This window comes from Rana temporaria, chromosome 8 (assembly GCF_905171775.1).
Source record: "Rana temporaria chromosome 8, aRanTem1.1, whole genome shotgun sequence".
Taxonomy (NCBI): domain Eukaryota; kingdom Metazoa; phylum Chordata; class Amphibia; order Anura; family Ranidae; genus Rana; species Rana temporaria.
The window spans coordinates 104256077-104277434 of record NC_053496.1 but is presented as its reverse complement, the minus strand read 5'-3'; the positions used below and the strand labels follow the sequence as shown (position 1 = coordinate 104277434).

Below are 21358 nucleotides of genomic sequence, written 5' to 3'. Positions count from 1 at the left end.
AGACCTTGCGCTCCTCTACCTACTGTTTGAGGATGCCCTACAGATGCTCAATAGGGGTTAGGTCTGGAGACATGCTTGGCCAGTCCATCATCTTTACCCTCAGCTTCTTTAGCAAGACAGTGGTCATCTTGGAGATGTGTTTGGGGTCGTTATGTTGGAATACTGCCCTGTGGCCCAGTCTCCAAAGGAAGAGGATTATGCTCTGCTTCAGTATGTCACAGTACATGTTGGCATTCATGAATTTTTAAATGTTTCCACCAAAACAAGGTAGGTGGTTGCCACATCCCTGTGTATATGGAAAAAATAGGAGATTCCTCCTGGGTGGGATTTTTAAACGGCAACAACACTACCAAGACTGAAGAAAATCAATATTTATTAGACATACAAAAATATGATTAATCACACAGGGGGTGATCTATAAAATGACAACCAAAGTAAATAACATAGTCATTGCAAGTTGATGCATATTATGTATGAGTTAGAGTACTTTCCAATATCCGAGAAACAATCTTCAGTACTTGACGCGTTTCAGGTTCAAGCCTTTCATCAGGGGTAAATGTATAGGAGAAATATGTGTTTAACAATTTTTCTAATAGATAAACAAAACAAAGCAATATGTTGTGATCTAGACAAAAGATAGAAAAACATTTTCAGTGAGTGCCAAACCTATGTTAAAATGACACCTACCAACATAAGATGAATGGTGCAATGCTTAAATGTATACTTGTTCAAAACAGAAATTGAATAGTCACTGCAGCAGATGGTAAGGTTGGAGGTTTGGTGCAGCTCTTGAAACGGACCAGACTGTCCCCATGGATGTCCCAGAAAAATAGGTTGCAAACATGTATTTGGGCCAATGACAGGAACTGAAACAGAGAAAGAGAGGAAGGGATAAGTGATTAATCCCACCTCACTAATGTGATAACTGAAAAGTGGCCATGTATTTACATTACATGTTGGCATTCATGATTCCCTCAATGAACTGTATCTCCCCAGTGCCGGCAGCACTCATGCAGCCCCAGACCATGACACTCCAATCACTATGCTTGACTGTAGGCAAGACACACTTGTCTTTGTACTCCTCACCTGGTTTCCACCACACACGCTTGGCACCATCTGAACCAAATAAGTTTATCTTGGTCTCATCAGACCATAGGACATGGTTCCAGTAATCGATGTCCTTAGCCTGCTTGTCTTCAGAAAACTGTTTGCAGGCTTTCTTGTGCATCATCTTTAGAAGAGGCTTCCTTCTGGCATGACAGCCATGCAGACCGATTTGATGCAGTGTGCGGTGTATGGTCTGAGCACTGACAGGTTGACCCCCAACTCCTTCAACCTCTGCAGCAATGCTGGCAGCACTCATATGTCTAGTGTCTATACTGTATGTCTATTTCACAAAGATAACCTCTGGATATGACACTGAGCAGTTACACTCAACCTCTTTGGTCAACCATGGCGAGGCCTGTTCTGAGTGGAACTTGTCCTGTTAAACCGCTTTATGGTCTTGGCCATCGTCCTGCAGCTCAGTTTCAGGGTCTTGGCAAACTTCTTATAGCCTAGGCCATCTTTATGTAGAGCAACAATTCTTCTTTTTTTCAGATCCTCAGGCAGTTCTTTGCCATGAGGTGCCATGTTGAACTTCCAGTGACCAGTATGAAAGAGTGAGAGCAATAACACCAAATTTAATACACCTGCTCCCCATTTAAATCTAAGACCTTGTAACACTAACGAGTCACATGACACCGGGAGGGAAAATGGCTAATTGGGCCCAATTTGGGCATTTTTACTTAGGGTCATACTCACTTTTGTTGCCAGCGGTTTAGACATGCATGTAGTTTTTCATGTACAGACTGACATCAAATCCCGTGTCCTCATATCCTGTGTCATCACCCCTCTTAAGTGCCCCCCCTTATTAGTAATACCCACATCAGAGACTCCTCATCAGGTTCACCTCATCAGTCCAACTCCTCATCATAGACTCCCTCATTAGTGATCCCTTCACATCATAAACTCCAAATCAGAGCCCCCACATCAGTTTCCCCCTCATCAGAGAATCCTCATCAGGGTCTCCCCATATCTGTCCCCCACCACCAGTCTCTCCATCATCTGTCTCCCCTTTTCAGTGTCCTCTCACCAGTCCCACGCCATCACCATCAGTGTCCTTACATCTGTCACAAGCCAGTTTCCTTTCATTTGTCACTGGCATTAGTGTAAACAACATCCCCCCGTCCACCATTGCAGCCCTGAGTAGCAGCCGCAGCATAATCTTAGCCAAAATCCTAAAGGAGGGAATGTAGGTGGGCAGTACAGACACAGAGCATCACTTTGCTTTCCCTCCCACTTCCTGTCACAAAGGGTGAACACAGAGTGGTGCCTGCATTCCAGCTTTACACCAGACATTGCACCTGTGTTTTAGTGTGAACGAGACGCATAGCAGACCATCGTTTCCTGTGTGTCTTGGAGAGACCTGTGGATTTCTTATGCAGAAAAACGCAGGTCTCTGCAGATGGTGTGAATGAGCCCTTATTGCTTTACTGCTAAGGCTGTAAAAGACTGTTTTTCATTCCATCATATTTATGTTGACTGGCCTGGAAACAACCGGGGCCTAAACTCAACTGAAAACCTCTGGACAAGACTAAAGCATGGTGTTAGAAAGGAAAGACCATGGAACAAACAGGAACTTATAGTGATAATAAATAGTATAAAACTGTAATTAGCATTTGGAAAACATGCACAATTCAGCCTAATCAGTGCCCATCTGTAGCCTCACCATTGTCCATCAATGCAGCCTTATCAGTGTCTATCTGCAGCCTCACCAGTGCCCATCTGCAGCCTCGTATTGCCCATCATTGCAATCATCTGCAGTCTCACCAGTGCCAGGTAATGCAGCCTGCTCAGTGCCAGATTAGGCAGAGCTGTATATCACTGTATACCACTCGCAGTCACACCCAGTCCCATCTCTTGGCCACTTCCTATGATGGACATATGATGGACCAGTCCAACACTGGGATATGTGAGTTTAATGCTAGGAGCCGTCCAGGAGGTGGGACTGGGTGAGACAGTGAGCCGAGCTAAGCCGAGTACACAGGAAATCCGGCTCTGTCTAATCTGGCAGGGCTCGCCCCCTCCTTCCCCTCCAAGGCAGCCTATATCAGCATTTAACATGCACCCACGATTTACCCACGATTTTAAGGAGGGAGGGAAAAGTGTGTGTTATACACAGATAAATACGATATATATAATTTTACACGTTTTAGAGTAAATCCTACAGTTATCCTACAGTGTCAACAAATTTGGCCACTAGTATATTGTGTATCAGAATGGAGCAGTTATGCTTTCTGGTGATTTTTTATATTTTAGTAATCTTCAGAAATAAACAGGTGTAGGTAAAGGAAGAAAATAGAAATCAATTACTCCAACTGACCTACAATGGTTATTTGGTAGGTCCTTTATTTGGCCGCAGGCTTATGCATGGTTTGGGCAAATGTAAACCACAATGGAAAAATGCTTTCTTGAGTGACTTATAAAATTGTTTGCTGCTGCGACTTCATATCTTTGTGTTTATACTTGTAGGGGTTTTTTTGAGGAGGGGACTGCCAGATTTTGTGTTGGATGTGTTTTGGAAGCCTACGACTACTTACATAATCGTGGAATTGTGTACAGAGACCTTAAGCCAGAGAATCTCCTTCTTGATTCTGAAGGATATATTAAAATGGTCAGTTTATATTTTATAATTTTTGCACATTTATATTCTTATAATGTTTTTGTTTGTTTTGGTTTGAATATGTACAGTAGAGTTTTAAATAAACTTGGACAATTGAAAAATTAAATGGATGATTTTTTTATTTTATTTAATTAACTAGAATAAAAGATGTGTTATGTTTTAAAGATTGCACTCTTGGTCTTGCATTGATCTATCTATACAATAAGGCTCCTTTTTAACAGGTTACTTTTGACACACCATGCTAGAAGTAAGGACATCTTTCAGTGTTCTCCTTAGAATGTTCTTTAGCCAAGTAGGACAAAATATCCAGGGGGTTAAAATAAATAAAATATGCCGTGCAGTATTATTAAATTCATTTTAAATTATTATATATGTAGTGCCCTTCTCTAATTAGGCTGCTAGGTTGAATTTAGTGTTTGGTTTCACTGCAGTCATTGGAGCAGCAATTGATTGTGTTTGTCTGATCAGGGTTTTCAGGCTGGGTGTTTGCTTTCTGAGCTTTCCAGAATATAGACAAAGGAGAGTCAAGTGACCAGCAGCAAAATGTATCATATCCCAGCCAATCCCTTGAAGAAGGCTAGCCAGAATCTGACTGGGGGGGGGGGGGGGCTGATAAATGTTTGGGAAGTCTTGCCAAAGTTTTTTTGTCTCCCCAGGGAGGATTCCAATTCTCCCAGGGCTGCTCCCACTAGGAGATAGTTATTGAGATAAGAGATGATGGTCCTCAGCGGGAGCTAGGCTGGGGTCACTGAGGAGACTGTTAAATGACTTTTGTTGAAGGGCATTATCCTGGTCTGCAGAAGGATCTTTTATCTCCATCACTGAGGATCTACCTGTGGATGCTGGGTGGCAGGCAGCTCCTCGAACATTGTGAGTTAGACCTGATTTGGGAGTGCAATGTGTGCTGGTCCTGGCAGGATTTTCTCCTAAAAATGTTGTTCTCCTAATGATTATCATTTTGAAGTATCCTGTGACCCTGAGCGTCCCTGAAAACAGCTGGGTGGAGCATTTGGCAAAACAGGGTTGAAAACAACAATTTAATCCCAAGAAGTAAAGACTGAGTGACAGAACATTCTAGCAATGATACAGCACTGTGGCGTATAAAGCTGTGATACCCCCTTCCCTGCAATACATTTTTTTTCAAGTGGAGGCTTTTCTTATTGTAATAACACTTGTTTTTGCTTGTCTTCTAGGTAGACTTTGGGTTTGCAAAAAAAATTGGGGCAGGGAAAAAGACTTGGACATTTTGCGGCACCCCAGAGTATGTGGCTCCAGAGATTATCATGAACAGAGGACATGACTTTGGGGCAGATTACTGGTCGCTGGGTATACTCATCTATGAGCTTTTGACAGGAAGGTGAGACAAATTGAGTGACAATTTATTTTTACCTTATAACGTTCAATTGAAGAATGATGATGAAGTATACTGTATATAATGTGTGTAGAATATAAAATGACTGCTAAGCTATCCAGGAAAACATTAACAGGTAATTGTTTGCATTAGACAATACTTTTTCAAGCAAACTCAAAAATCAATCAGACTTTTGTGCTCCCCTTGTGATTCTACACATTCAATAATCCTTCAAAACTGCACAAACAATTCACTAGTATGAGGCAATGCTGTTTCCTTATCTCTTATCTCTTATCTCTCTAAATTTTATGATTATCCCTCATATCTAGTGTGCTGATCATGCCATTGCCAACTGAAAATACTTTCCCTCAACTTTATTAAGAATTTATTATTTATCAGAATGTATTCTTTGGTCATAAAAATGAACACTGCTTAAATTAGGCAGATTTTCTTATTGAAGTATTTACATAATACCCCTACTCACCAAAAAAAAAAACTCAACACCACTTTTTGACAAGTCCTATAGTAAAAAAAAACATAAAAAAGCTGACCTAAAAGGAAAAAAAAAAAAAACGCCCCCCCCAAGTATGTCTGCTCCCATCCAGGGACACAGCCAAATGACAGGTAAACATAGGGGCAGGGGTTATCGGTGACATAATCGGGTGACCCCACTCCATGTCTATCTCATAATGGGTGAGTGTCATTATGGGGTGGGATCACCCATTAAAGTCACTCCTGTAACCCTGCCCCCATGTTTATCTGTCATTTGGGAATGACACTCGCTCATGGTAGAGGTAGACATGGGAGTGGGTCACCATTTTTTTGCTTGTTTTTTTTTTTTAATACTATTCTGAATATACAATGCTAAAAATACAATACAAATTCCAAAATTCCAAAAACTAATTGGGCCATTGACTCAATATTGAACCAATTCGTTTTCAGAATTTCAGAATGTGTTTTGTATCTTCGGCATTCTTTTTATATATTCAGAAATCAGAATAGCTGGTTGTTAAGGAGTGGGAGGTTGCTGACCTGTCGCTGACTTGTAATAAACTGGTGTTGTATTTTTATTAACTTTGACTTTTTTTTTGAGTAGGGGGTACTATGCATGCTATTTTGTCAAGATAGCTCTGTAATATTACTATACTGCTGGATTGTATTCGCTCTCTATAACTTTGTGTCATTAGCTAAAATAAGCACATTACTCTTCCATGCACCGGGGCTTATTCTCACCAGCACATTGTGTAGTCTCCCTTTTTTTAGGATTTTCATACATTTTAAATTAATGGCAATGCTAGCACAGTACATTACAATCCAAGGCAATTTATATGCCAAAATGCTTGTGTCTCCACAAACTTCTAGGAAGTCAGTATAAAAAATATGATATAGTGCTCTATTAGTAACCGAGTATCAAATAAAAATAAGTTCCCTTGTGATTATCGTTTAGAGAAATAAGTGTGATATTGTATGAACATAGGAATAGAATCTCACCACCTACAGGGGAAAATGACTGTTTGCTTTCTGCCAATCTGCAGTGCTCACCAAACAAAGCAGTGCTCTGTTCACCTGCCCCTAATGTGTAGATGGATGGAGAGGTGGGGGATTTTAACATGTTGCACATTCTTGTTTGTGAGACGGTCCTTCAGAAGCCTGCTGAGGAAAATAGAGAGATCCATTCCTCTGTATGCAGCCACCCCCCAGCTCCTCCTTTCCAGGCATACAGGGGGGCCTCACAAACTCTCTGCAGCATGAGGCCGGGTCGACCCCCCCTGCGACCCCTATAGGTACACCTCTGGTACCTCTTTTTGCATTAAAGTTTAAGCTTAGTTCTTTTTTATTTATTTTTAATCAGTACAAGGTTTGGATGGTATTGAATGAGAAAAGTCCCTTGTGCCAGTGGCTGCTCTTTTCATTGAAATATTCATTCTTATGAACTACAATTTTATATTTTTGCATATGCCCATACACTGTACTCTTGTTTACGATATTACGCCCGTATACACAAGTACACCAGCACCAAGATATGCATATCAATGACAGGCTGTGCACCTCTGTCTGGGTAGAGGAAATACACAGGCAATTATGCTAAATGGGCTCAGTCTGTCTTTGGGCAAGAGTCCTTTTTCTGGAAATGAGCACAGTTAAAGAAGACCACGTGTACGTAGTGTGAGTTTGAGCAGCTTGTAGTGGCCACTACTGAGCACAGCTAGAGCAGGTAAAGTGTGCTGCCCACACAGGCAGTTTAGCACAATACTGTACGGTTTAGTTTGTCATGCATACGGCAGGAAGGTGGGGAATGACTGGACAGTGGTTTTTGTGGAGAGGCCTCCCAACAGCTGCATGTGTAATGGAAGCATAGGCATCATTTGCAACAGGTAGGGTGCTGGTATGTAAAATTCTGAGGGCGTAGAATTGCACTGGGGATTTTTGGAAAATCTTTGTAAAGGTGGACTCAACTACAACCATACAATTTCATTATGCAGTCATGGCCAAAATGTATTTTATACCCACTATGTCAAAGTCTTGGTCTATCCCAATTAATTTCAGCATGTCAGTTGTATTTGGGATTTGTCTTGTATGTATTAGCAGTTTATATTTCTACCAATACATTTTTATGGCTGAAGTTACAGCATGTAAAAAACAAAGACCTAGTCTATTTACTGAACAGCCTGGTTATTTAGGAACATAAAGTTCACTTAAGGAAAGTCTCTTATTATAAGAAACAATTCTTGTGGAATTGCTTCTTTCATGAATGTGTTTTTTTTTTCCAGTCCACCTTTCTCAGGGACAGATCCCATCAAAATTTATAACATGGTGTTGAAAGGAATTGAAAAAGTAGACTTCCCACACCGAATCGGACGTCGCTCTGAAGATCTGATCCGTAGGTTGTGCAGGTAATAATGAGTAGATGTTGCTGTGTGTATTGAGGGTGCGGGGAAGATGCTAAACTCTGGACATTTTTAAATACTGCCTCACTGAAAGGATCATGGTTTCTTTTGTGCGTATTTTTGACTATATGGAAAACACAAATTCAGCCAAAGATATGGTATTCTTTAAATTAGATAGTATGAGAAATAATAAATACATGCAAAGACAGTAAAAGCAAAATCCAAAAGAAAAAGTTAAAATGATAGTCAAATGTTTCCAGCTGGGGGGGAATATGACCTCCTCCCAGGATGCAGTTCTGAAGCTTGAGTGACCAATTGGCAGACTTGATTATTGTGTCATGAAAGAGGGGGGGAAACCTTGCGTAAGCTTAGACCATCATAGAGCATATACCGGGTTTGGTTTCCTATCTCCGACAGTGCAACAGAGGGGTAGAGGAGCACAGGGAAGGTCAGTATCAGTGAGTGTGTTGGATGGAGGTGAATTGTTGATCTCAAGAGAACCTGTCATTTTGTCCTGAATGGCTAAGGGGGCAAGGTCTCTTTAAAAACTTAAAATAAAGGTAAAAAGCTCAATAATTTAGCAAACAGCTAAATATACACTTTAAATACACATATGTGTACTGTGTTTTATGCCAGAAGATATGTCATTTTGTCCAGCTCTTTCTGTGATACATACACCTCTGCTAGATAGCACAGCCAGGAGGGTGATACCAAAATTTATGTCATAGTACTTGTGAATTCCCCTCCCACTTCTACCTGAGCTCCTGGCACTTTAAAACTAATTGGAAGAGGGGAATGTAGTGGCGAAAAAGTAGTACTGCGGAGGTGAGCTCTGAATTCAAGTGAATATTGCAGCAAAAGTTGTCTTTTTTTTTTTTATATATATATATATTACTGGCTTCTTGAATTTTAATGCTCAGCTCTGGGGAAAACTCAAACCCCTTCCATTCCTCTTGCACTCCTCTTAGCTATTTATTGCATTTTTTAAATACTTTTTGAAGCAGTTTAATTCTAACCTTAACCCATCATCATGTCCCTTGCTGGCACCATGTGCAGGGAACCACTAATACAGCACTGCATATATAGTATGCTTGCGCCAGCTGGTTCCTTCACACTCACGTCTTCACTTCAGTCTCTCTTCTGGATGAAGATATTAAAGCAGATCATAAACCGCCAATCTAACTGTTTTCCATAACAGTTAGATTCAAGGCATACCATGAATGATAATCGTCACAGTTGCTTGCGCTCTCTAAATTGTCAAGCCATCAAATGTCTGGTGTCATAAGTGATCGCATGTGCAGCACCATGCCAACCACAGATCAAACAGAGGTTAAGATGGCAGCTTCTTGGCTGTTAAGGGTAAAGGGGTTTGATTTCACTTTAAGGTGAGTAAAATTACTAAAATGTAGCTATTAGTAAGAGGTGGTCTGGCAAGTGTTTTGTGTGTGTGTGGGGGGGGGACCTTAAAAGTAAATATACATTTTAAAAAATCCTACTTTAAGAAATACAGTGGTGCACCATTTCTGCAGTCGCTGTTCTGATTGGACAGTATGCGAGCAGCAGGACACTAACAAGTCATCACACTGCTCTCTTCTACTGTCAGCACATGTGTATACTGAAGAACCTAATTAGGGCCTACTGCTATCTGTCCCTCTCCCTGTTTTTGTGCAAAGGATCAAAGAAGAATGGTGTCAAGATTAATTCTGCCACATGTATGTTAAAAAATGTTTTATTATTTTTAAAGAAATAAAATAAAAAGCTATAAAAAGGTGTTTTTCTATGCTTGGGAATAACAGACTGATCTTAATCATATAGTATGGGACACAGGCTGGGTATTCATAGACCCTGGGTTATAGGCTGCCATCTTTACGTGATTGGATGCTGGCAAAGCTTTTCTGGACACCCTAAAACCCTACCCTAGTCTTGGAGACCTCAATTTTTTGCTAATGTATTAAGGTGATGACCTCTTTTCCCTATCATAGAAATTATTCTATGTTTAAGTAGTTTATTTTACTTCCGGTGTATATACATAAAAAAAAAAAGCCCTTTCTTTTAGATCGTAAGCTCTAACGAGCAGGACCCCCTGATTCCTCCTGTATTGAATTTTATTGTAACTGTACTGTTTGCCCTAATGTTGTAAAGAGCTGCACAAACTATTGGCACTATATAAACCCTGTATAATAATAATATTAATAATAATAATAATAATAATAATAATAATAATAATAATAATAATAATAAAACAATTACATTTTTCTTTAATGTTCTACACAATACCTATATATTTTTTTTATTTATTCAGAAAAAAAAATCATGTTGGTAAAATGTCATTGCTACTGACATTGACATATTTTTAAATTTCTTTGCCACTTTACAAAAAGTCAAACCTTCTTCTTTGAGTGCATTGCCCTGTAAGCGACATTGCACTCAAGGGATTTCTGCAAGTCCCTTCCATTAGTCATACACACTTTTGAAGAACAGTCAGACTGCACATGGGTATGTTTTGTCTCTGAACATCCAGTAATGTTCTATACAGTCTGATGTACTAAGGCTTTTTCTTTCTTACTCAAAGATTAGTGGTGTTTTTGAGACTCTTAAAGAACAAAACCCATCTGAACACTGTTATTTTCAGTCTATTTTTATTTATCTGGAAACAGGCTTCTTTGTGCACCACAAACCTTAAACAAAGAGTGGATGGAAACCTTTCAGTTACAGCCTAAAATATAAAAGCCTAAAAATGTTTCTTCAACGTTTCTGTTTGTCTCTGGCAAACAAACCATTTGGAAGGGAAGGCTGTTTTACTGGCCTATGCCACAGCTATAATTTAGTACCCCCATTCCACAAAACAACTTATTTATTATCATAGAGTGCAAAAGGAATCATTCCAAATAGCTGATTATTGTATAACTTTTGTACACACAGGCCTTAGACACTGCATCATTTTAAATGCACAAGCCTTTTGTCCCTTCAAACCTTTCTGATTAAAATAAAAACTATGGGCCAGATTCACATACAATTGCTTTACGCTGCGGCGGCGTAACGTATCCCATTTACGTTACACCGCCGCAAGTTTACAGCATATGTGCTTGATTCACAAAGCACTTACCTGTAAACTTGCGGCGGCGTAGCGTAAATCCGCCCGGCGCAAGCCCGCCTAATTCAAATGGGGCGGGGACCACTTAAATTAGGCGCGTTCCCGCCGAACGTACTGCGCATGCTCCGTCCCTAAAATTTCCCGACGTGCATTGCGCTAAATGACGTCGCAAGGACGTCATTGGTTTCGACGTTACCGTAAATGGCGTCCAGCACCATTCACGGACGACTTACGCAAACGACGTGAAATTTAAAAATTTGACGCGGGAACGACGGCCATACTTAACATTGGTTAGACCACCTAAAGGGCATGCTTAGTTTTACACGACGCATCTCTACGGAAACAACGTAAATTTAGATCGACGGGCAAAGCGGACGTTCGTGAATCGGTGTAACTATTCATTTGCATATTCTACGCCGACCGCAATGGCCTAGAATTGCAGCCTAAGTTCCGACGGTGTAACACAGTTACACCTGTCAGATCTTAGGGCTATCTATGCGTAACCTGATTCTATGAATCAGGCGCATAGATACGACATCAGGAGATACGCCGTCGTATCTCTTTTGTGAATCTGGCCCTATATATGGGACCCAATACTGGAAAAGCTTATATTTGCACACAGCAGTTACCAGTCAGTCAATAGCTACCCACAGTCATAAATACAAATGTATTTTGTCTGTAGACATATGAAAGCTTTTACAATTATTCAGGTGCATATCAGGCAAACAAATTATTAAAAACACAAAAGAATTTCATAACAATTTCAGTGTTTCAAGGAAATATGTATCCTGAATAAATACCTTAAATTGATTTATTGTCTTGATTAAACAGCAGATTCAGTCACTTTGTCCTTGGTGCATAAAAAAGGTACAAAAAAAAGAAGAAGATGGAAACCTGGGTATAATGTGCCACTGTAAAAGTTCAGTTTTTCTTATTTTTCTCAATACAATCCTTATGAAACAAAAAACAAACAAAAACAAAATAGGTATGCAAATAACAGTGGGGCACATAGCTGCCCAATTGGATAAATCTTTAGATTTGATTACCATATGGTAATCAAGTCTATTAAGTGTGGGACCTTCCAAAGACCATCTGCAGTCAGTTAATAAAGCACAAATTTTCAAGAAAAACGAACTGCATCTTTCTGCTTCTAATGCCTTGTACACACGGTCGGACTTTTCACCATGCAAAAGTCCGCCGTGAGTCCGTTGGAAGTCCGGCAGAAAGAAAGAGAACAGGTTCGCTAAGGTCCGTCGGACTTCCGAAAAAAAAGTCTGATGGAGGCTAAACGCGGCCAGACTTTCCTAGAAAAAAAGCCCATCTGACTTTTTTCTCGGAAAATCCGGCCGTATGTACGAGGCATTAGGCTGTATAAGTCTTGTGTTCTTAGCTCTTTAATGTTTGTACACATCACCCCAATATGTATTGTTGGATTATGTAAGGCACTAACAAGTGCGGTACCATACGCATGTTATAGGAGACCAATCATGCAAAAAAAATTGTAGGTTGCCATTGATAATCTCGCCTTCTGAAAATGATAGTTGACCGACTGTCCCGCTACTGCTTTGGCTTCATTACTTTGATTCATTTATAGCAATAGTATATGTTCTATCCACCATACCACTACAGAATTTATTATAGAAACATTAGTGTCCTATTTATAAACCTGCATCCTGATCCTATCTGACAGCATTGTATACAGTTCCTACTTAAATTGCCCCATCTCCCATTTTTTTTACCTTTTCTTAACCATGTTTGTTATTTTTCACTTGCACAGTTTGAGGGTTTAAAATCATATATTTTCTGAAGACAAGGGAATATAGAATTCAATCTAAACTAATTTAACTATGTAAACAAAAAAAAAACATATCTGGAATTCTTATTTAACCACTTCACTTTAGAAGGTTTATCCCCCCTTCATGACCAGGCCATTTTTTCCGATACGGCACTGCGTTACTTTAACTGACAATTGCGCGGTCATGCAATGCTGTAACCAAATAAAATGTTTGTCCTTTTTTCCCACAAATAGAGCTTTCTTTTGGTGGTATTTGATAACCTCTGCAGATTTTATTTTTGGTGCTATTAACAAAAAAAGATGGACAATTTTGCTATAAAACATACCCAATATAAAAAAAAAAAATCAAATTTCTTTATCAATTTAGGCCAAAATGTATTCTGCTTCATATTTTTGGCAAAACAAAATCCCAATAAGCGTATATAGATTGGGTTGCACAAAAGTTAGTCTACAAACTATGGGATATTTTATTTATTTATTATTTGTATTATTTCTTATCTTTTACTAGTAATGGCGGCATTCAGTGACTTATAGTGGACCTGCGATATTGCAGAGAGAGGACAAATCGGATGCCTAACTGACACTTTTTGGAGACCAGTGACACTAATACAGTGATCAGTGCTTAAAAATATGCAATGTCACTGTACAGGGAAGGGTGCCTTCAAAAGGTTAAATGTGTTCCTAGGGAGTGCTTGCTAACTGTGGGGGAGGTGCTTTGACTGGGGAAAGGTAATGATCTGTGTTCCTGTTTAGCAGAAACACAGGATCAGTACACCCCCCTCTCACAGAACGGCGATCTGCCTTGTTTACATAAGCAGAGCGCTGTTCTGCCTGCCTCCCAAACAATCGGTGGGTCATCGCGTGTGCTGGACCCGTTAATTGACTCCCGCTGTGTCCAAATATGGTGGGGGTGGGTTGATGGGTGGCACGTGCCCAAGACCCGGAAGTGTCTATAAGATTTTTCTGCTTTCTCTATTTTGCATTATTCCCAAAGCTCTAAACTGTTTGGGATTATATAATGTGTATAGAGAAATAGGGGTCTAATGTGCATCATATGGTACCTACTGTATGTATACAATTTGTGTGTATGAGGAGTATTTGTCTATATATATTGTGTATACAACAAGTCCCCTACTTACAAACGAGTTCCGTTTCGGGAGCTTGTCCGTAAGTCCAACTTGTTCGCAAGTCCAAAAAAGATCAGTGCTTGCAGACAAAGGCTGTGAGCGCTGATCAGTGTGTTCTGGAGGGAGGAGTGTGCCCCCCCCCAAGAGATGCCAGGTCCTCTTCATAGAAGTATAAGATGTTTAAACAGACCCTTAATGTTTCCCCTTTGAGCCAAAGAAAGAGAATAAGGACACATCAGGAAATTATTGGTCTGCTTCTTTGTCAGCACTCTGCACTAGAAGCTGGACGTGTCCATGTCTGAGCACTTTCAAGTTAATAATACTCTGATCACCTATCTAAAGCCAGTCAAGAGATGCCCCATCAGCAGCCAATCATATGCATGCATATATATGAAGGTTTTTTAGCACCTCTATGCTACAGCTTTAGGGTTGCAGACGCAGCCATGAACTTAAGGCTTAAGGGAATGTAGCCTCCTTCTGACACTTACTGTGTGCTGCAACTGATTTTGCCTTGTCCTTGCACTTATGGTGGCAGCAGTAAAAGTGTTAAAGCGTACCTGTATTAGGTTCACCCATGTAAGCTGTGTGGGCAAAGCACACGTCCACTTTAAACTGCTAGTGGTAGACTTCTATTGTAAAATTGGTTATGGTTTTTCATATAGTTCTAGATGGCAGAAAGTTCAATAAGATGACTCATAGCTGAATGTGTAAATGAGCAATCAATGTGGAATGGCTAAGTGAAAAGATTCTTCTTGGAAATTTCAACTCATGCTAAAGGAAAAAAGAAGTCTGAGTCATTGTCATGTTTTAGACCTCTGAACACTGCTATGCTGTTTTCCAGTTTCACTAATGAAACTAGATGATTGTTCATTTTGGACAACATTTTCTGCATTATCTGGTATACTAGTATTAATGACTTGTAAATAACAACAGTTTTACTATTCAATCATATTAGTTGTATTATTAGTTTCCATTTCTACTATTGTAAGCATATAAGAATATAAAACGATAAAATCTCAGTGGATGCTTTTTGTTCTTTACTGTCTAAAATGTATCTATGCCTTGTCTTGTATGGGGGCTCTTTTTCCAAATGTATTTTATGTAATACATGTTTTTTTTTTTTTTTTCCAAATAATTTTTTTATTAAGGTTTTCAAAATGAACAGGTGCTCTCAGAGCTGACATTTGCGGGCGCAGCCGCTATACATAACATAGGCTAGCAAAAACTGGCTTAACAACATGGAGTACATCACATTTAGGTCGAGTGCACAATCAAATATTCCTGAACCTCGATTCATACTCCTGCACAATGTTAGCTATATCCCGTCGATCCTTGATCGACGGGTCGGGCTGAAAGCGGCGGATCACGTCATTGGTGACATCCACCGTGTTTCCAGTAGCGAGAGGATCTACTTTAGGGGGGGGGGGTGTATGTGTGCTGCTGATATCCTCTAGGCCCTCTGACCTGCAAAGTAAGTAGTCTCATTCCGGGGGTCTTTGCTCCTCTAGCTGGGGGGGGGTTATGGGGAAAGGATGTTCCGCCACAGCCCTGTGGGGGGGGGGATAGGAGGCGATTTTGTAAGGGCAGGGTTGTCACGGGCACACCTTCCGATAGTCATCTGTCGTTGTGAAATGTTTCCAGCAGGCCCACGTCTCATTGAACCTTGCTGGGTTGTCGTTCGCCTGGTGTATGAGATCCTCCATCTCCATCATCCCTTGGAGACGGTGGAACCAGTCCGCAACGGAAGGGGGGTGTGGGGAGAGCCATTTATTCGGGATGCACATTCGTGCTGCGTTCACCATGTGCATGGCCAAGGATCGGTTGTATCCCCTAGGGAGATTTTGGGCGTGTTGTAGGAGGAATTGCGCAGGTGTGAAATCCAAATTGTCTGTCGTCACCTGAGCAATGAGTTTGTGGACCTCCGTCCAGTAGGGTAGGAGGGAGGGGCACGTCCACCAAACGTGGAGGAATGAGCCCGTCTCCTGGTGGCACCTCCAGCACACCTTCGATAGTGTGGGGTCGATCCTGTGGAGTTTGAGCGGGGTTTTGTACCACCTGGAGAGGAGCTTGTATGCGTTTTCCTGCGTCTGGACATTAACCGACCCCTTGTGGGCCCGCCTATAGATGGCTTCCCATTCCCCCTCCGTCAGGTCAAGTTTCAGGTCCCTTTCCCACTGCTGGTTGGCCCAGTGAGTTTTGGAGGAATGTGTGTGGAACAGTAGGCCATATATAATGGATATAAGGTGTCTCTGCGGTCTCTTGTTAGAGCATAGGCTCTCAAAGGGGGAGCAGGGCCTTGACCACTGGGAGCTCGGGGCTGCCCTGTCCAGAAAGTGTCTAATTTGGAGGTAAGTCCAGAAAGGGAAGACGTCTTTGTTTGTCTTGGTCGCCAGCTCCGTCTGGAGCATTAATCTGCCCGCAGCAAAAAACTGGCCTGCCCGTACAGTCTCATGTGGCCAGACGTCAGATAGAAAGTTAGGGTTCATGCCCGGTGGAAAGTCGGGGTTCAGACGTATGGGGGTCATTGGGCAGCTACGGTCTGACAGCTTATGTTTGGTACAGGCCTCACGGAAGGCTCGTAGGGATGGGAGTATGAGAGGGTGGTCGTTGCATGCGTGTGGGGTGTTAGCCTTTGAGATCCACGGCAGGTGGACCAATGGGAGGGGGGAGAAGGATTGTTCAATCCCCACCCAGCTCTTCCCCCTCCCACCGGCGGCCCAGTCCACGATCCTGGTGAGGCCGCAGGCCAGGCTATACCTGTGTAAGTCTGGGAGCCCCAATCCTCCTTGCAATTTAGGTGTCGTAATTCTCGCATAGCTCAAACGGGGGCGGGCTCCGTTCCACACAAAAGTGGCGCATGCCGTCCGGTAGGAGGAGAAGAAGGCAGGGGGTATCCTGATAGGGACCGCTTGCATGGTGTACAGTAATCTCGGGAGAACATTCATTTTGACCACCGCTATCCTGCCGAACCAAGACAAAGGCTTTGAAGCCCATGTCTTTAGATCATTAACCACCCTCTGAAGCAGTGGGAGGTAGTTGAGGGGGTATAGATCTGTTAGAGAAGCGGGGAGTTGGATTCCCAGATATTTGATGGCTTTACTGTTCCATTTGAAGGGGAAGTTCAGTTGGCATTGGTCACATACGGATTTGGGCAGAGAAATGTTGAGGGCGGACGATTTGGATAGGTTGATCTGAAAGTTGGATAGGAGCTTAAACTCCTGAAGATCTACCAGGAGGTTGGGTATGGTCGTGATGGGGTCCCTCAGGAAAAGGAGGATGTCATCCGCGAACACGGCCATTTTGTAGGTGCGGTCCCCAATCTCGATGCCCCTGATCGTCGGGTTAGCCCTAATACGCCTCAAGAAGGGTTCGAGGGTGAGCACAAAAATCAGGGGAGAAAGGGGGCATCCCTGTCTGGTCCCGTTCGCTATGGAGAAGGCGTCTGATAGGCGGCCGTTCACGCTGACTCTAGCCGTGGGGCCCGAATAGAGCAGGGATATGTATTGCAGCAGGAGTGGCGGGATATTAGTAGCTTTAAGAGTCGCCCGCATGAAGTCCCATGCCACCCTATCAAACGCCTTCTCCGCGTCGAGTGAAAGAAAAAATCCCGGGGTCCCATTGGAGGTGAGCCAGTGGTGTATGTTTAAGGCCGTGGTGGTGTTGTCCCGGGCCTCTCGACCGGGGACAAAGCCGGCTTGGTCTAGGTTCACGAGGGCTGGTAAGTATGGGAGAAGTCTGTTCGCGATTGTCTTAGCGAACCACTTAAGGTCCACGTTCAGGAGCGATATTGGTCTATAGTTGGTAACTACTGCCGGGTCTCTATCGGGTTTAGGGATGACCACTATGTGTGCCGTGAGAAGATCTCGGGGGGGGGCATTGGCACCGGAGGCAAAGGCCGTCACAAAGAAGGGTGTCAGCACTTTAGCATAGGTCTTATAGTATCCAGCCGTCAACCCATCAGGACCCGGGCTCTTGCCCGGTTTGAGTTGCTTCAGGGCCAAACCCACCTCTGTGCTGTCTAGGGGTCTGTCTAGTTCCGTTCTGGCCTCTTCCGATAGTTTATTGGGGCCGTATTGGCTGAGAAAGTCATCTATGAGTCTCTGTCTAGTGTCTTGGGTGTGCGGAGAGGTCGGGGCAGGTAGATTGTACAACTCCGAGTAGTATTGCACAAAGCGTTTGGCGATGTCTGGAGTGGATTCTATTTTACGTCCCTTTTCGTCTGTCAGATAGTGTACGCTGGCCCTAGCTTTTTTATCTTGTAGGGCTTTTGCCAGCATCTTGCTCGCTTTGTTTCCGTGTTCGTAGAATGATTTCTTGGCTAAAACGTAGTTACGTCTAATTCGTTTGTCTATGACCTCCAGGAGCTCAGCACGAACCTGACTCAGCTCCTGCAATGTCGCCAAAGCCTGCGAGCGTTTATGTGCGGCCTCTAATTTCTTAATCTTAGTAAGTAACTCTCCGTAATGTCGACGTCTGTCTTTGTTGCGTCTGGCAGCTGCCGCTATCAGAAGGCCCCTGACCACGCACTTGTGGGCCTCCCAGTTAAGAAGGGGGTTCGTGTCCTCCGGTCTGTTCTCCCTAAAGTACAGTTCAATAGATGACTCTAGGTCTTTAGCTAGGATCGGGTCTGTGAGTAGGGATGGGTCGAGCCTCCATACCTTTGTGCGAGGGCGGCAAGGGGGGAGGGAGATTGTCGCAGAGATCGGGTGGTGGTCGGACAGGAACATAGGTTCGATCGTCGCAGAGGTAACCTTGGGTAGGTCTTCCTGGCTTATCATTAAATAGTCGAGTCGAGAGTATCGGTCGTGGGGTACTGAGTAGAACGTGTAGTCCTTTCCGGTAGGGTGGAGGGCGCGCCATGTGTCGTGTAGGAGGAGGGCCTGGAGGGTCGTTTTGATCCGTCTTAGAGCCTTAAACGGGGTGGACGCTGTGCCTGTGGACGTGTCTAGCGTGGGGTTGAGGGGTACATTAAAGTCGCCGCCCAATATCAAGATACCAGCTTTGAAGGGGGTCAGTATGTCCGCCACCGAGTTGAAGAAAGTCACTTGTCGTGTATTTGGTGCGTACAGATTAACCAGCGTGACTGTATGGTGCATGTAGGAGCCTTTCAGCATTAGGTATCTACCCTCCGGGTCAGCTAACGTATCTGTGAGTATGAAGGGGCAGTGTCTGGCAAACAGTACCGAGACCCCCTTAGTCTTGGCATGCGCATTCGTGGCATGGTATGCTGTTGGGTAATAAAAGTTGTGCAATTTGGGTATAGCATCGGACTTGAAGTGCGTCTCTTGCACCAACACCACGTCCGCCTTAGCTCGGTGCATAGCCAAAAGGAGTTGGGCTCGTTTTTCCGGTAGATTCAAACCATGTGCGTTCAAAGAGAATACCCTCAGCACAGGGCAGGCATCTGTCTTAGTCGGGTCTGCCATATTGTTTGTCCTATCGATTATCAGGTCGTTCTGGGGTCAGGAGGGTGTGTCCGGGCTGTGGCGGGAGTGGGGCGAGGTAGTGGATAGGTTTCCAAAGCTCGTTCTCGGGGCCAGTGGTCAGTGGGTTCAGTGGGGAATGGGGTGGGTTGCGGTCGCTTCTGCAACCCTTTCGATTCACTGTAGAGAGGAGGAGGGGGGGGAGGCAGGGCGTATCTGCAGCCCTCGGGGGCGGGTGTGGGGGTTGGGTTGGAACTCGTGAGCTTATCCAAGTAGTCTCTCCGAAGGGGAGTAGTGTGAGTACCGATTTGGTGGGGGGGATAGAGACCCCCCACCTTCCTACTGTAGTATGAAATCGGTCTGTTGCGGCCGAATGGGGCACCCACGTCTAGGGGTAGGCCTGGGCCCCACCACCCGATACCGCTGGGGGGTTGGTCGATTCCTCACCGGCAGATGTCTGGTGGTGTGAGATTAGGTAATGTGTCAGGTACGTCCGAACGTGGTCCGCCACCCCAGAGCAGTGAGCCCTGTTGTCACGCAGGGGATGGTGACCAGAGGGCACTCATTCTACGGGACGCCCGTGTGTCTAGCGCTCCAAATGGCAGGTATTCTCGATGAAAAAAGGGGGGGGGGTCTCCCCTATATGTTTCCCTGCATTCCTGCGTCTCTGAGGTATAACCCGCCCCTATATCATCTGGCGCATTTGTGTCCCCCCACCCTCAGGCCCGCCAACCCCAGCACCGGGGGGGGTCCGGCCGATCCCATCCCCCGCCAGCCGCAGTCGCGGGGGGCGCGGGAGGGTCCGAGGGGGGGGGCACCGCCGGTATCAATCAACCTCAACAATGCATAACTTTGCATAACATAACATTATATCCAGCCCTCAACATGGTTGCTATCTTCTAGCATTTTACCTCGGCCTCCGGGCCCCGCCCCGTAGCAGGATAGTCTCTGTCCGGGGGCCCAAGTGAGGCGTGCATAAGTCCCTGGGTCTGGGCTAGAGCCCGCTCCATCTGTCTCGGTATCGGTCCTCTCTGTGTCGCGGCCTTCCACGGTGTCTCGTTCCATATCCATTCGTGAGGGGCGTTCCTCTGGGCCAGGATAGTCCGGTAATTTAATTGTGTGCCCTAGTTCTAGGTCTGCTGACGGGCGTCCAGTTCGGTGCTGAGAGCAGGCCCTTGGGAGGGGGGGGGAGGAGTCCCCACGAGTTCGTTTGCCGCAATTCCGACATGGTGCTATGTAAGATGGGGGTCGGATGGACCCCGTAAGGAGCGCTGCTGCAGTCCCTAAGGTGTGACTGTGTTCGCGGTGATGCGCCAGGCACAGCCAGGCAATCGGCTCAGTTTCCCGGGGTCGCGTCTTCGGCGTCAGGGTCGGTGCTGTAGCTAACTTGTCGTCTCACCGGAAGTGGTCATCTCACGTTGTGCCGAAAGAGGGGATGTCGGGCAGCGTTTCCGGAAGTGTTGGAGGTCGCGGTGCATCACGGATTATGTAGTTCGGGGGCCCAGGCTATTCAAAAGGTATCCGCCCAGTCTCTGGGTAGTCCAATCAGCGTCGTTCTACATCGGAGGGGGGTGACGGGTAAGGGTCCTGAGCGGGAGGCACGGCGATCTTATCCACCGGAGGCAATATGGGCAGTCAACTGGACTATCGTAACGCAAGCAGTTCTGTAACTCACATGTCTAAGCCTCACCGTCAACTAGCCAACATGGCAACAGGGCAGTAAAATCGCCCTTAACAAGGTGGACAACGTGGTGTATATATCATGGCTCTTTCAATAGTCTCTCCGGGCCCTCCTCGCTCCAGGGGAAGACAGCGGGTCGCGATCCTGCCTTGGCCCCCCGCGTGAGCTGGAGCGCGGGAAGCCGAAGGGGAGCGCCTCCTACGGGGATTTGAGGGCTGTGTCTCCATTTTTTCCGCTTGGGGCCCAGGCCAGCGACCCACCGAGCGGCGGTACAT

General features: G+C 44.3%; 1 protein-coding gene across 1 annotated transcript in view; it reads left to right on the top strand.

The window, feature by feature from the left end:
* LOC120908941 (cGMP-dependent protein kinase 2-like) overlaps positions 1-21358 on the top strand; it is a 215630-nt gene that overhangs the window by 173339 nt on the left and 20933 nt on the right. The window contains exons 14-16 of the mRNA XM_040320466.1: positions 3574-3715; positions 4918-5081; positions 7847-7969. Coding sequence (XP_040176400.1) covers positions 3574-3715; positions 4918-5081; positions 7847-7969 — 429 coding nt within the window. The remainder of the gene's footprint in view (positions 1-3573; positions 3716-4917; positions 5082-7846; positions 7970-21358) is intronic.